This window comes from Nomascus leucogenys, chromosome 17 (assembly GCF_006542625.1).
Source record: "Nomascus leucogenys isolate Asia chromosome 17, Asia_NLE_v1, whole genome shotgun sequence".
NCBI classification, from domain to species: domain Eukaryota; kingdom Metazoa; phylum Chordata; class Mammalia; order Primates; family Hylobatidae; genus Nomascus; species Nomascus leucogenys.
The window spans coordinates 81730822-81745078 of NC_044397.1; the positions used below are offsets into that span (position 1 = coordinate 81730822).

At 46.3% G+C, this 14257-nt stretch overlaps 1 protein-coding gene across 2 annotated transcripts in view; it reads left to right on the top strand.

Moving 5' to 3' along the window:
• Positions 1-1894: 1894 nt before the first annotated feature.
• IGF2BP3 (insulin like growth factor 2 mRNA binding protein 3) overlaps positions 1895-14257 on the top strand; it is a 159974-nt gene continuing 147611 nt past the window's right edge. Inside the window, exons 1-2 of one of the 2 annotated variants that reach the window (XM_030796215.1) lie at positions 1895-2449; positions 3844-3904. In XM_030796215.1, coding sequence (XP_030652075.1) covers positions 2275-2449; positions 3844-3904 — 236 coding nt within the window. In that variant the 5' untranslated portion in view covers positions 1895-2274. The remainder of the gene's footprint in view (positions 2450-3843; positions 3905-14257) is intronic. The other variant, XM_030796216.1, reaches the window with a different exon arrangement.

Consider the following 14257-nt stretch of genomic DNA (forward strand, 5'->3'; position numbering starts at 1 on the left):
AAGCGTGTTTACGTTTAAAATGTTGGATTCGCTTGGCAGGAAAGAAAAACCTGTAAGAAAGAACAGTTGCATTTAAAATGGATGATCTGACACCTTCCGGTTTCTTAATACAAAATTACTAAGTAAGTTCCCTTTAAAAGACAAAATGTAAATACTCTTTATATCATGCAACAATTCCCATGTTTAAGTCTACCATTCATCTTTTAAATGAAAAATACACATTTTAAAATGCTAACAATGGTTTTGACAGAGAGGCAAGCTTGTATCAATTAATTACCGAAGATGTTTCCAATGTAAATCATAATATTTCTTCTATTCAGGATGCCTTTTTTCTACCAGTAAGAGTACCAAGTCATTAAAGATTCTTGTCTATATTTTCATGTTATATAGAATTTTTCACTTAAAACATTAGAATTTTATATCTTTTCCATACAATACCTTTTAAAAATATACCTGTTAAAAACACACAAGTATCTGGTGCAAATGAAACCTTTGAGTGGAGTACACAATCTTTAAACGACAGTTGGAGATTTCCACTAGAACCCCAGCCCTGCCTTCGTTTCCGTATTGCTCGTCTCCAGTTCACATTTTGTTGGCCCACAAAGGCTCCACCGGGCCCAAATCCTCCCCAGACAACCACCATTGTACTCATTACATATAGAGAAAATTATGTATGGCTCTCATGGCCAAATCCAGGCAGAAAAGAGGCAGAAAGAGACTCGAACAATTTTTCAAATGCGAATACCACCTAGGGGTAATGCAGGACGGTCTTCCAGTTTTAAGTCTCAAGTTCTCCAACTAAAATTACTTAAATAAAAGTACCAGCCTACTCCACTCCTCCCCCTTTAAAAACTACAGGAAGAGAGGGTTTCCCTTTACCGACTTTTCCCACTTTGACTTCTCTCTTCCAGCGGCCCAGGCCCCCGACGACCCCAGTCCCTAGCCAGAAACCTCCGCCCCTGCACTCCCCTCCCCCACCAGTGGCCAAGCCCGCCCCCGGCCTCATTTATCCTGGAGCCTTTTCTGAATCGCGCAACCAATGGCAAACGCGAAGCCGAGAGCCACCGCGAGCGCAGGCGGAGGCGGAGGAGGTGTCGCCCAGACACCCGCCCAGGACGCTGCGGGATCCCATCCCCCACCACTCCGGGCCCGGGCCACCCCCACTCGCGCGGTGCCCGGGGCCCGAGAAGGGCGCACAGGGTAGGGCGCGTCGCCCGCCTGTCTTGCCCCCACCCCCTGCCCCCCTCACCCACTCCCCCACCCCTCTTCGCAGGGTTTCCGTCCCTGCCAGCCTTAGAAACGTGCCTGCGGCTTTGCTGGGGTTACACTTCTAATGCCATTAAAGCCACCAGGCCAGTTCGGGATTGTGACTCTGGTTTTGTTGTTAATAATCTATTTTGAAAAATCGAATGATTAAAACTACGGTAACTAGAGCTGAGGAACTGCCTGTTAGTACCTCTACCCATTTCCTCATTTAAAAAAAAAAATCAATATTCCAGCCCTCCCTCCCAGGATCCGCCCAGACCAGATAACCCTTTACAAACTCGAGTTGTGACCGTCAGCGCCCCGCTTGGTGCCGGCTGCGGTTCCTTTAGCATTTTCCTTCTTCCTCCTCCCCCTTCTCAGAGTCCCTCTCCCAATCTCGTTTCCCCTCCCCCTCTTCCTCTCGCTCGCTTTTTTTTCTCCGAAACCCACTCTAATTGAGGCTCTGGGATTCCTCACGTGAGACGTTGATTTGTAGTTTGAACACGTGGCTCATTCAAAAAGCCGGACACTCGGAGCGGATTTTTTTCCGCCTCCTGCGCCTTCCTCCCTCCTCCTCCTCCTCCTCTCCCCTCCCTCCTGCCAGTCACCCTTCTGGGTTTTTTATGGGGAGGCGGCGCCTGCCTCACGTAGTGTGATATTTTCACAGTCCGCTGGCCGAAGCCAAAGGGGTTGGGAAGGAAGAGACAAAAAGTAGTTTTTTTCCCCTCCTCCTCCTCCTTTCTCTTGCTAATCCCGCCTCCTCCTAAGACTTAGGAAGACTGGTGGATGCGTTTGGGTTGTAGCTAGGCTTTTTCTTTTCTTTCTCTTTTAAAACATATCTAGACAAGGAAAAAACAAGCCTCGGATCTGATTTTTCGCTCCTCGTTCTTGTGCTTGGTTCTTACTGTGTTTGTGTATTTTAAAGGCGAGAAGACGAGGGGAATAAAACCAGCTGGATCCATCCATCACCGTGGGTGGTTTTAATTTTTCGTTTTTCTCGTTAATTTTTTTAAACAACCACTCTTCACAATGAACAAACTGTATATCGGAAACCTCAGCGAGAACGCCGCCCCCTCGGACCTAGAAAGTATCTTCAAGGACGCCAAGATCCCGGTGTCGGGACCCTTCCTGGTGAAGACTGGCTACGCGTTCGTGGACTGCCCGGACGAGAGCTGGGCCCTCAAGGCCATCGAGGCGCTTTCAGGTGGGCCCGGGCCTGGCCCCACCCGGGCTCTCGCCCCAGCCCTGCACCGCCCGCCCATACCCACCGGGTGGCTCCGCGGGCCCCAGGCCCGGCGCGCTGGGGCAGCGGGGGTGAGGCCTGAGCGCCCACACCCACGCGCGTGGGGGCCGGGGCTCTCCTCAGCTCCGGCTCCCACTCCGGCCCGCGGTTTTGCTTCCCCGGCCGGGGTTTGCTGGGTGAGGGCGGACGCGCTGTCAAGAAAGCCCCGGCGCTGGCTAAGGGGGGCGCGGGGCTGCGGGAGACGCGCTCCCCCGGCGCCCCGCCCGGGCCCAGGCGCGGGCTCCAGGCCCCGGCACGCTGGGCCTTGGGGGCCGAGCTAGAATGCCCGCCTGTGCCTCGTTCCTTCCTGCTTTCCTCGGTCGTTATCTATGGCGCTGTCTGTGCTGCGCCCCGAAACCCCCGGCCGTGGAGAACGGAAAGTGGCCTCGACCCTGCTGCCGAGTGAGACCGCGGGGCTGGTGCCTCGCACAGGCGGCCCCGCGCTTCCTCCCCACCCTGCGGGAGGAGATAGTGTGTGCCGGGTTTCCCCGTTCCATCTCCCCCGGTCCGACGAGCGATAGGGGCAGGTGGGCGGGGGCGGCTGGTCGCTTGGAAGGGAGTCGCCGCCACGCACTGGCCGCCCGCCGCTCTCCGGGCCCTGGCGCGGGGCTGCGGCCTCCGGGTATGGCTCCGCCAGGGCGAGGGACGATGCCGGGCGGAGCAGGACGCCCAGGGGGAAGGCTGCGCTGGGGTCCCCGTGGGAGCCCCGTGCCTTTCGGCTTCCCTTTTAATCAACTCAGACTTGGTGCGGGCGCCTTGCCGTTCTTCGCGCCTGGTTCAGCCTGTGCCGAGCTGCGCCTCTGCCAGTTCTCCCGTTCTTGGTCTCCCCTGCCGTCCCCGACCCTTTCCCGCCACTCCCTGTCCTCCCCAAGCCCACCGCTGAGTGTTCCCCGCGGGTCTGGGCTGAAGCAGAGGGCAGGGCCAGGGCGCCCCCTCCTGAAGAAAGCCAGGGGAGCCCCCTGCCCCGAGTCAGTCCTGTGGAGCGTGTCCAGGGCGGTGAGAGGGTGGGCCGCGTCCCTCTTGCGGGCCTCGTGGTGTTGGTGGCCCCCAGGGGTGGGTGGGGGAGGCTTGGAGACTGGACTGATACCCAAGTAGTGGGCCCGCCAGCGGACCCTGCTCCCCAATCATCTGCGAGTTAAATGCCCACGCCGCTCGAGGGGGTCGGCTTCTCCCTCCGCCTGGAGCCGCGTCCGGGCCTCGGGGGCCCTTCGGGGGCCTCAGGAGGCCATTTGTGTCGCCGCTTGGGCTGTGCGGGTCTTTCGGGCAGGGAGAGCCGCTGAACTCGGCCGACCGTCTCACTTCTTGTGTGTCCGCAGGTAAAATAGAACTGCACGGGAAACCCATAGAAGTTGAGCACTCGGTCCCAAAAAGGCAAAGGTGAGCTGCTGCTTCTGTTTCCCCCGATTCTGTTCTCACTCCGTTATTGGGTGGAGAGACTCAGCTGAGAACTTCTTGTCCTCTGGTGCTTACCCAGCTGCCGTGTGGCGTGGTGTTCCGGTCTTTTCCCCTTGCTTGCTTTTAAGTTTATGGTGGGGGTGTGTGTGTTGATGATGCTGGGTAGGAATTGAAAGCTTGTCTGTGGCCTCTGCCGTGGGATTATGGTTATTGGTTACAAAATCTCTCGAAAGCTCACAGCTGAATGTCCTTGGTCAGAGCGGGTCAAATTACTCCTACGGGAAATGGGTGCCAACAAGCAGTTTGGGGGGTCTGCAGGGCTTGGGAAGCAGCGGATGATTCTCCCACCCCTCCAGGAGCAGGAGAGGCGAAAGCAGCTGCGGACACGCGGGGGTCCCTCCTTTCCTTCCCTGTCCGGGGTTAGGAGGCCGTGGGCGCGGCCGACTGGAGAGGAATTTGCCTCTGCCCTGTGAGCTCGCCAGGGGTATTGGAACGCGTGCGTAAACGCCGGGGCCTCTCTGGCCCAGAAGTGCCTTTGAGTCACTCCAAAGTTCTACAGGTTCCTGCAATCAGCACCTTTGTCTCCCCGCTTTCCACCCCACTCCTCCTGGGTACATTTTTGCTTACAACCACCAAAAGATGAAGACAGGAAGATTTGTACTACTTAAGGAGGTGGGATTTCTCGTCTCCGAGATCATGTGTGTAGGATGTCGCTTTACAGAATGTTTGCAGACTGTTTTAGCCTCTGAAGCATTTTGGAGACATGGCTCTTTCCCTTTTTCTTTTTCTTATGAAGCCTTATGGAGCAGTGCAGACTCCTTTTCTTTCGCTAGAGCAGGCCGGATTCCGGCTCTATTTTTTTGTTTTGTTTTGTTTTTTAAAACCTTCAGCCAACTCACACCATAGGTTCTGGCTCCAACTCCAATTGGAAAGGCACTGCTCCCTCCCAGTCGCACCGGGGTGGGCCTCTAAGCCTTTCTGGGTTTTGCAAGGTGGGGTTAGGGTTTCTGCCTGCCCCTCTCCCATCCCCCCAACTCCCAACCTGAGCCAAACAATAAGCTGAAAGTTAATTTAAATCAGGGCTGCGTGTATCTGGTTAGATATTGGTGAGAGTGTGTGTGCTGGAGAGCAGGAGGGTTTGCTATGCATTTCTTTGGTGCTGTGCAGAAATAGATGGCTACAAAACATCTTATCTGTATGCCTGTGTAGATTTCAGCTCTCTTCCCAGGCAAAGCATTTTCACAAATCTTGTTTTTAAGGATGAGTTGGTTTGGATTTTTCTTGTTCTCATACTTAAATTTCATTAAGATAATTGAAAGGGATTTGAGTGACCGGATAGATATAGTTCTAGTTGGGAATTTTGGTAGGGGTCACATTTTCATATAAATTGAGCTTAGTTTAACAAGAATTGAAAATCAAGGGAGAAGTAATATTCCCCTAAAAAGAAGCTTAAAGCCATAGCCTGAATTGGTTAGGAAAAAAACATAAGCCCATTTTGCAAATTCTAGTTGTTATTATGTTTGGTCAGTATGTCTTAATTTTGTTAAAATGTTGAATAAATAAGCAAATGGTTGTGCCTCAAGGACTGGCATTTTAACATTTGAGAGAGTTTCTAAATTTAAAAATGAAATGTTTTGGATTTTTACAATTCATTGAGCTACATGTAAATACAGATTACTGTGCCTTCCCCTGCTGCTTTTCTTTTGCTAACTGATGGGAATTTCTCCCCAGGTGTAGGGGATTAATTTAAAAACATTACCTGGTAACAACTGCCTGTTTTATTCTTAAAGGCTTTTGCTTAGTCCAAAAGCATTTATATACTTAGTTACTTGTTACTTTATAATAAACAGGAGTTCCCCTTTAGGAAAGCACATAAGGTAAGATGTCACCAGTGACAGCAAGTATTTATCAATGTATCTTCAGTTTATTAGCAATGTAGATTAAATTTTCAAGTTCATTTTTCAAGTTCATTTTTAACAATGTAGATTAAATTTTCAAGTTCATTAAAATGCTCAGGATTTTAAATGATGCAGTACTATCTTACAAAGTAAACAGGGATGAGAACATTGGAGATTTTTTTTGCTGATAGAACAATCATGTTCCTTGCTTGTGTTGAAATGTCTTAAAAGTAGAGCCTTTGGCAGGGCGCAGTGGCTCACTCCTGTAATCCCAGCACTTTGGGAGGCCAGGTGGGTGGATCGCCTGAGGTCAGAAGTTCAAGACCAGCCTGGCCAACATGGTGAAACCCAGTCTCTACTAAAAATACAAAAATTAGCTGGGCGTGGTAGTGGGTGCCTGTAATCCCACCCAGCTACTCGGGAGGCTGAGGCAGGAGAATTGCTTGAACTGGGGAGGTGGAAGTTGCAGTGAGCCATCGTGCCACTTCACTCCAGCCTGAACAAGAGCCTGAAACTCTACCTCAAAAAAAAAAAAAAAAAAAAAAAAAAAAAAAAACCTTTTTTCTCTGCCTCTGGAAATCTGTATTACAATTATTTTAACTGACCCTTGGAGCTGTGATGCAGTTTCCCGTATCTGGACTGTTCCACCATTTTCATAGGCTCTGGAAGCAGGCAGAGAAGGCATCAGGGTGACCACATGCCCAGCACCTAAGGGAAGGTCAAGAGGTTGTACTGACTGACGGGGGTTGCTCTGATAGTTGAATGCCACAAACCAATCCTTGCCAAGCCTGCTGGACTTTAGGGTGGAGTTCTTTCTGCTTAGCAGTCATTTCATTCCATCCCATCATCATGTGGGCATCTGAGGCAGGCACACCCACATGTGCAGCAGTGACCTTTATACTTGATATACAAGGCATGTCAGGAACCTGGTGCTGGAGAATGCACGCTGAGATGGATGAATGGGCTTGCACTGACTAAACGGGAGCAGGCCCAGGAGGTGATTGGAGGCTTGGCAGGCTGGCCTGGCTTTGACTTCCAGTGGAGCTTGGGGGGGACCCTTTCAGGAAGGAGTAAGGTTGAATTTGGTTCAGACCAAGCTTAGCTCCCAATTACTGAGGTCTCAAGGGAATGTGGAAGGAATGTGGCTTTTCTGCATTCAGATACCCCTCAGTTGGGGCAGATTATAGCAGTTACTTTACAGACATTGAAGTCTCCTGCATCTGAACTAAAGAGAAGATTGCACTGGATATCTGTGATAGTGTTGCACTTTCTATTCTAAATATAAAAGATACAGAACATGAAGACTTTGACTCCGAAGTATAGGCTCAACTTTTTTTCCCTCCACCTTGGAGGTAAGGGTGGGTGTGGAAAATAGTTGGTACTTGGAAATGTTGTAGCTGAGTTTGGTTGGAAGAGCTGCTGGTATCCTGTGGGGCCTTGTTTGTGCCCCTATGTGATTATGTAAATAGCACTGATGTCCTTTTTTGTTATGTTGTGGGCTGTTGGGCATGGGAGAGGGAAGAGGAAAATTGCTGACACTGGGGAACTGAGAGGATGGTGGTTTTAGTTCAATTTCCATTACTTTTTTAAATTATGAAAATAATTCTTCATATGTTCTGTTTTTTAGAACCTAACCTTTTTGTTGTTTTGCTGCCTCCTATGTGATGAAGAACCTAAGCATATTTTTATTAAACTTCCTCATGATTTAGCTGTTGGCATTGTTTAGGATTATGTGTAGCAAAAAATACATTTGAAGAAAGGAGAAAAAATAATAGCATATTATAGTTAATATTTTTCTAGGCAGGATCCTTTATTTTTTTCTTCCTTTTAGGGTAGGATTTTTTTTTTTTTTTTTTTTTTTTTTTTGAGATGGAGTCTCACTCTGTTGCCCAGGCTGGAGTGCAGTGGCACGATCTCGGCTCACTGCAACCTCTGCCTCCCGGGTTCAAGCGATCCTTCTGCCACAGCCCCCCTAGCAGCTGGGATTACAGGCATGCACCACCATAAACTGTGGTACCTAAGCTCAAACATTCTTTTTTGTTTCCTTAAAAAAGAAAACAGTGATAGTTGCCCAACACTGTGAGTGTATTTAACACCATTGAATTGCACTCTTAAAAGTGATTAAGATGGTAAATTTTATATGTATTTACCACAGTAAAATTGGGGGAAAATGCAAAAAAGAAAGTGAAGAGCTTATTTCCATATTAGTCTTGTGTTTAAAATGTAAATTGGATAGAACTTATAAAAGTCATCGGGGTTTTAAATGTATCTTACTTTAAGTGGCTATTTAAAAGCTAGTGTTGCATTTTAATAGGTATTAAGGATAGAATAGGCTACTGTCATGACCAGCAACGTGCCCATTAGCCAGGGCACATGACCCTTCAATGCTGCCTCCGACTTCAAAGTCTTAGGACAACAAAAGCTGTTTTTAATGTAGAACGTTTAAACACAGGTATGAATAGCAGTGGTACTCCTTCCTTATCAGTGTGTGACTTAGGTGAATCTTGTGATTCGGGAAAGTTTCTCACACATGCAGAGACTTGAGGTTCTGAATGTTAGGAAACTTTGTTGACTGGTTAAATAATTATAAACTAGGTTATCTTTGGAGTGCTCAGTTTAAGATCAGCGTCCTAAGTGGTTGTAGCTGAAAAGATTTTTTTTCCTAATTTCATATTTTCTCAAAACAAATTCAGAGATCTTGAAAGATTTCTTACTTTGATATTAATAAGAGTTTAAAAAAATTAGATGCATGTTGATAAGTAGCTTCTACTGTATGGCTGTCCACAGTAACCCTGAGGAAGATGTTATAGAAACATGACATGTGCCTGGAGCCAGTGGAAATCTAGAATCTTGGCTTCTGTTTCTGGCTTTCCTTTTGATTTGCGTGATCAGTTACATTCTCTTTTCAGGCCAGATGCCATTATGATAAACTACAAGGGGTATATAGTATTTTGTTCTGAGGTTTTGCCATTGTGCTCAAAATAAATAGGTTATCAGCTAAGGCTTAAAAATACCTTCTGGAATTACAGAGATCTGGGGTTTTTCCTGTAAGGAGCTTGACTTAAATTTTTTTTTCTGTAGCTCTGTTGTTTTTGCCTGTGTACCTCTTTCATGCAGTCAGCAAGGGGGAAATGATCTTTGCCATGCTTTGAAACTATTATGAGCGACACAAGTTTAGTTAATGTGTGGTTATAGGGTTGGGATTTTGTCTTAAAGTGAAGCTGTCAAACTACCTTCATGTATTTGAAGTGACTCCATTATAATTGTTTTTAGCAGCATCCAGGCAGCAACTTTTCTAGCAATAACTAATTTTTGGAAGGTGTGAGTTATCCATTCAGTAACTCTGGTGGTTAGTTTGGTCTGGGAGGAAGGAGAGGCGGAAAGACAAGATGGTTAGCTGTGCTATTCTTAGCTGAGTTTCCTTTATCGACTGTTGCCTCTGATTCAAGCTTCCAGAGTCATAAGACAGGAGGTGGCAGTGTGGTAGCAATGACCAAGGGGTAGGATTGGTATTCTTAAGATCTCAGCCCCATAAATCTGATGTTACAAATTGGCTTGGACTGCCAGAATTTTGCTTGAAGGCTGGTTGGTGGCAAGCATACGCAGTTTTGAGTGTTCCATTAAAATTAAGGGTGTAATTTATCATGGTCTGAAATTGCTGTTTGGCAAGTATTCAGTATTGGTAAATAAACACAGTTATAAATATTGACATATTCTGTGAATTTTATTGCCCTGAAGGGGAATATATAGTACATAAACTATAGATATTTTAGAGAATTATCCTGAGACCATATAACTTGATTAGGAAATAGTTTAAAGTTATTGTAGAAATATTCTTGGGCCAGGCGCGGTGGCTCACGTCTGTAATCCCAGCACTTTGGGAGGCCGAGGCAGGCAGATCATGAGGTCAGGAGATCGAGACCATCCTGGCTAACACGGTGAAAACCCGTCTCTACTAAAAATACAAAAAATTAGCCGGGCCTGGTGGTAGGCACCTGTAGTCCCAGCTACTCGGGAGGCTGAGGCAGGAGAGAATGGCGTGAACCTGGGAGGCGGAGCTTACAGTGAGCCAAGATCGCACTACTGCACTCCAGCCTGAGAGACAGAGCAAGACTCTGTCTCAAAAAAAAAAAAAAAAAAAAAAAAAAAAAGAAAGAAATATTCTTAGAGGAATCTATTGAACTATAAGCTGAAAGGAGCGTAAGTCTTTAGAATGTCTGGCATTATTGCATTATCATTAGTTGTTTAGGGAGCTGATTCTGTTGTGGTCATGGTATATATATCAGTTATCTATTGCTGCATAAACAAACCACCCCAAAACTTAGTGGCTCAGAACAATTTATTCTTTCTCATTCTTTGTTAGGTGGTGGTTTCTGATCCACATGTGTCACTCAGGTTCATTACTAAACTGGGCTAAAAGGACCAGGGAAGCTTTGCTATGTAACTGGCCATCCTTGTAACCTTTCTTCAAATGATTCAGAAGAAGCTGGAGTTTTTTTTTCCTGGCAGAGTTGACTGATCTTACCCTAAGTGAAAATGGAAGCTGCTAGTCTTCTTTAAGGCTGGGCTCAGAATTGGCACGTTACTTCTGTCACATTCTATTGATTAAGGCAAGTCATCAGGCCAGCTCAGATTCAGGGGAGGTATGGAAATAGACTCTCTCTTTAGTTGGTAGAGTGGCATCATGTACCAAGAGAGAGGAATTGATGGTGACTATCTTTGTACGTCATCTTCCACAAATTGAAGGAAGGGTGGAGTAGTGGTTTCAAAATGCTTGCAACAGAAAATACCTGAAAATTGTATTTAGCACTGTTGTAATATTCTGGCAGGAGATGATGTTACTAACTTTGGAGGTAATGAGTCGTGGCTATTCTCCATATAGCTGTAAGGAACAGCCAACAGGATTTGCTGATGGATTAGCTGAGGAGTATCAGAAAAGTGAAGAATGACAAGATTTTTTGGCCAGAGTAACTGGGTGGAAGATGGTGCCATTTACCAAAATGGAGAATATTGGGAGAGGAGCAGATTCTTGGGTAGAAAACAGGAACTTTGGTTTCGATATGGTTTTGATACTTACTAGAAATTTAAGTGAAGAAGGTTAGTAGGCAGATATATCAATTTGGAACTCGGGGAGATAGGACGTAGAAGTGACATCTGGGGACTTGATTAGCTTGTGGCGTTTGAAACCATGGAATTGGACACGATCATCAAGGGACTGAGCCTATGGCTGTAGGATGAAGGAAAGACCAGCAAAGGAGGGTGAGGAAGGACAGTAAAGTAGAAGAAAGCAAGCAGGGCAAACTGTTTCTGGGAGATAAATGAAGAAAGCCTGTGGAGAAGGAGGGTGTAATCAGCTGTGTAGAATACCACCGAGAGTGATATAGATGGATGAATAAGTGAGTGGGGGTGGTGTTAAATCTCGGCCTTCTGGCTCTGCTGTAAACAGAAGGAGAACGATTTACAAATTTTGGAGTAACCTGGGATATAACCTTTCTTTCAGAATTCATTTATTCAATTTTTGTTCATTTTCTTAGTTTTTTATTTATTTTTTGAGATAGAGTCTTGCTCTGTTGCCAGGCTGGAGTACAGTGGTGCAATCTTGGCTCACTGCAGTCTCCACCTCCCGGGTTCAAGAGATCCTCCTGCCACAGCCTCCCAAGTAGCTGGGACCACAGGTGCGCACCACCATGCCCAGTTGATTTTTGTAGTTTTTAGTAGAGACAGGTTTTACCATGTTGGTCAGAATGGTCTTGAACCCCTGACCTCAGGTGATCCGCCTGCCTCGGCCTCCCAAAGTGCTGGGATTACAGGCGTGAGCCACCGTGCCTGGCATTTTTTTAGTTTCTAGAAATATCTGAGTACTTACGTATCTGTTAGAGATGGAAGAATCTCCTTAGTAGAGCCTCCGACTCAATGGACAAGGCTTGTTTGTGAAAAACGATGATTGATCGACTCTTTTTTTTTTTTTGAGATGGAGTTTCACTCTTGTCGCCCAGGCTGGAGTGCAATGGCGATCTTGGCTCACTTGCAACCTCTGCCTCCTGAGTTCAAGTGATTCTCCTGCTTCAGCCTCCTGAGTAGCTGGGATTACAGGCACCCGCCACCACGTCTGGTTGATTTTTTTGTATATTTAGTAGAGACAGGGTTTCACCATGTTAGCCAGGCTGGTCTCGAACTCATGACTTCGGGTAATCTGCCCACCTCAGCCTCCCAAAGTGCTGGGACTACAGATGTGAGCCACTGCTCCCGGCCAGTTGATCTACTCTTGCAGTTTTTTAACATTTCTGGTGAGTGTGAACTCACTTTTTTTTTTTTTTTTTTTTTTTTTTTTAGACAGGGTCTCGCTCTGTTGCCCAGGCTGGAGTGCAGTAATCACAGGTGTAGACTACAGGTACCTACAGGCACATGCCTCCTTGCCTGGCTAATTTTTTTTTTTAATTTTTAGTAGAGACGAATGTCTTGCTGTGTTACTCAGGTTAGTCTTGAACTCCTTGGCTCAAGCAGTCCTCCCACTTCGGCCTCCCAAAGTGCTGGGATTACAGATGTGAACTACTGTGCCTGGCCTTCACTTTCTTACAAATTCATTCTGCTTTCTTATAACATTGGGGGAATTGTCTGAACCTATCTTAGGTTCCAAAAGAGTGTAGACCAAGTCCAGTTCTTCTCTCTTTTTTTTTTTTTTTTGAGTCAGAATCTCACTCTGTTGCCCAGGCTGAAGTGCAACGGTACGATCTCAGCTCACTGCAACCTCCTCCTCCCAGGTTCAAGTGATTCTCCTGCCTCAGCCTCCCGAGTAACTGAGATTATAGGCACACACCACCACACCCAGCTAATTTTTGTATTTTTAGTAGAGATGGGGTTTCGCCATGTTGGCCAGGCTGGTCTCGACCTCCAGACCTCGTGATTTGCCCGCCTCGGCCTCCCAAAGTGCTGGAATTACAGGCGTGAGTCACCACACCTGGCCGCAAGTCCAGTTCTTCTATGGTGGTCTAAATGCGTGATTTGACAAGCAGAGGTTGAAACTGTTAGCCAAAACATTTATGGATATCATGAGCCAGGTTTAAAATACCTTTATCTGGTTATTTTAGGACACTAGCATAAATTAAGTATTCCTTCCATTTTGTTCATAAAACTTTTGCTAAAATACAGGAAATCTTTTGGGAGGAGCTAAATTCCCTCATTTTTATATTTAAAAAAATCTGGTCCTTGGTAAAGTAGCATGCTTCCCCAATTATGAATCCTGTCTTTGGTCACAATAGTGACCAAAACTATTAATCAAAAACTGGGTGATATGTTAGATCAGTTGATTTTGAGATAGGTGACTTGTTCTGAATAACTCCTTTCAAGACTTTTCTGCTGTCTATGCAAGTCCTTTGATCAATAGAGTACTACTTCCAGGATGTATTTAAATATTATAAGAAAGGAAAACTAATAAAAATGAGACAGCACAATAGATGCTTTACCAAAGGATTCTCCACAGAACCCTGGTAGAAGCAACCTGCCCGAGGCCCTCCAGATAATCACGGGAACCCATTGCCAGGTGCTGCAACTCTGCCTGACTTCATCCCTCCCATTTAAGTTGTCCAAATCCTCAAAGTAGCTTGCACAAGAGCCCATTCATGTTTGCAGTGGCAAGTCAGAGCAGAGATGTCCTATTTCTTGCCTTCTCTGAGTACAGAAATCTTGTTTGGCTTTTTTGAAGGGTTGATTTATCTTCTTTCTTTAGGAAAAAGACTAGTATACAGGTAGTCTGTGCCCCGGGGCTTATTATAGAATAAAAACATGGATATCCTGTTTTAAGACAGAAAAATGAGACTTTTTTTGTTTCAATGTGTTTTTTAGTAGCTTCATCTTAATATAAGTGGATTGCGGAGAAGTTGGAGAGGGGCCTAAGGAGATAGGAGGTTAGGGCAGAGGGCATGGAGAGGTAGATGTCACGGCTTTGTCTCAGGAGGCTGATTGTGGTTCCTGGGGATGTGTTCTTAGATTGCAAGAGGTAGAGGTATCTGGATTGGAGTCTACAGTGCCTGCCTCAGCTTGTTATCAAGTTTGGTATGACCCTGACTTGCAGAAAAAAATGTCTTGAATGTGAGATACTGCTGAGGAACAGAAGAGTGCAGGAAGGAGAAACTGTGCTGAAACCTCTCGATGAGGAGACTGGTTGCTTGCCATATGTGTCCTTGTTGAACTGAAGGGAAAAGCCAGCAGGATGTGGGATATGAGGTCTAGATCTGGGTTTGTTGTGTGGGATATGAGGTCTAGATCTGGGCTTGATTTCCAGCGCCACTTACTAAATGCATGATGTAGCTTTGAGGATGAGGAATTTGAGGTCTTGGGAGGTTAGAATGGAAATGATGCTTCATAGGATCCTGTTGGACAATGTGTATAAAGGATGAATACAACGTCACCCAGTAGTCATTCCAATGGAAGCCGTTGT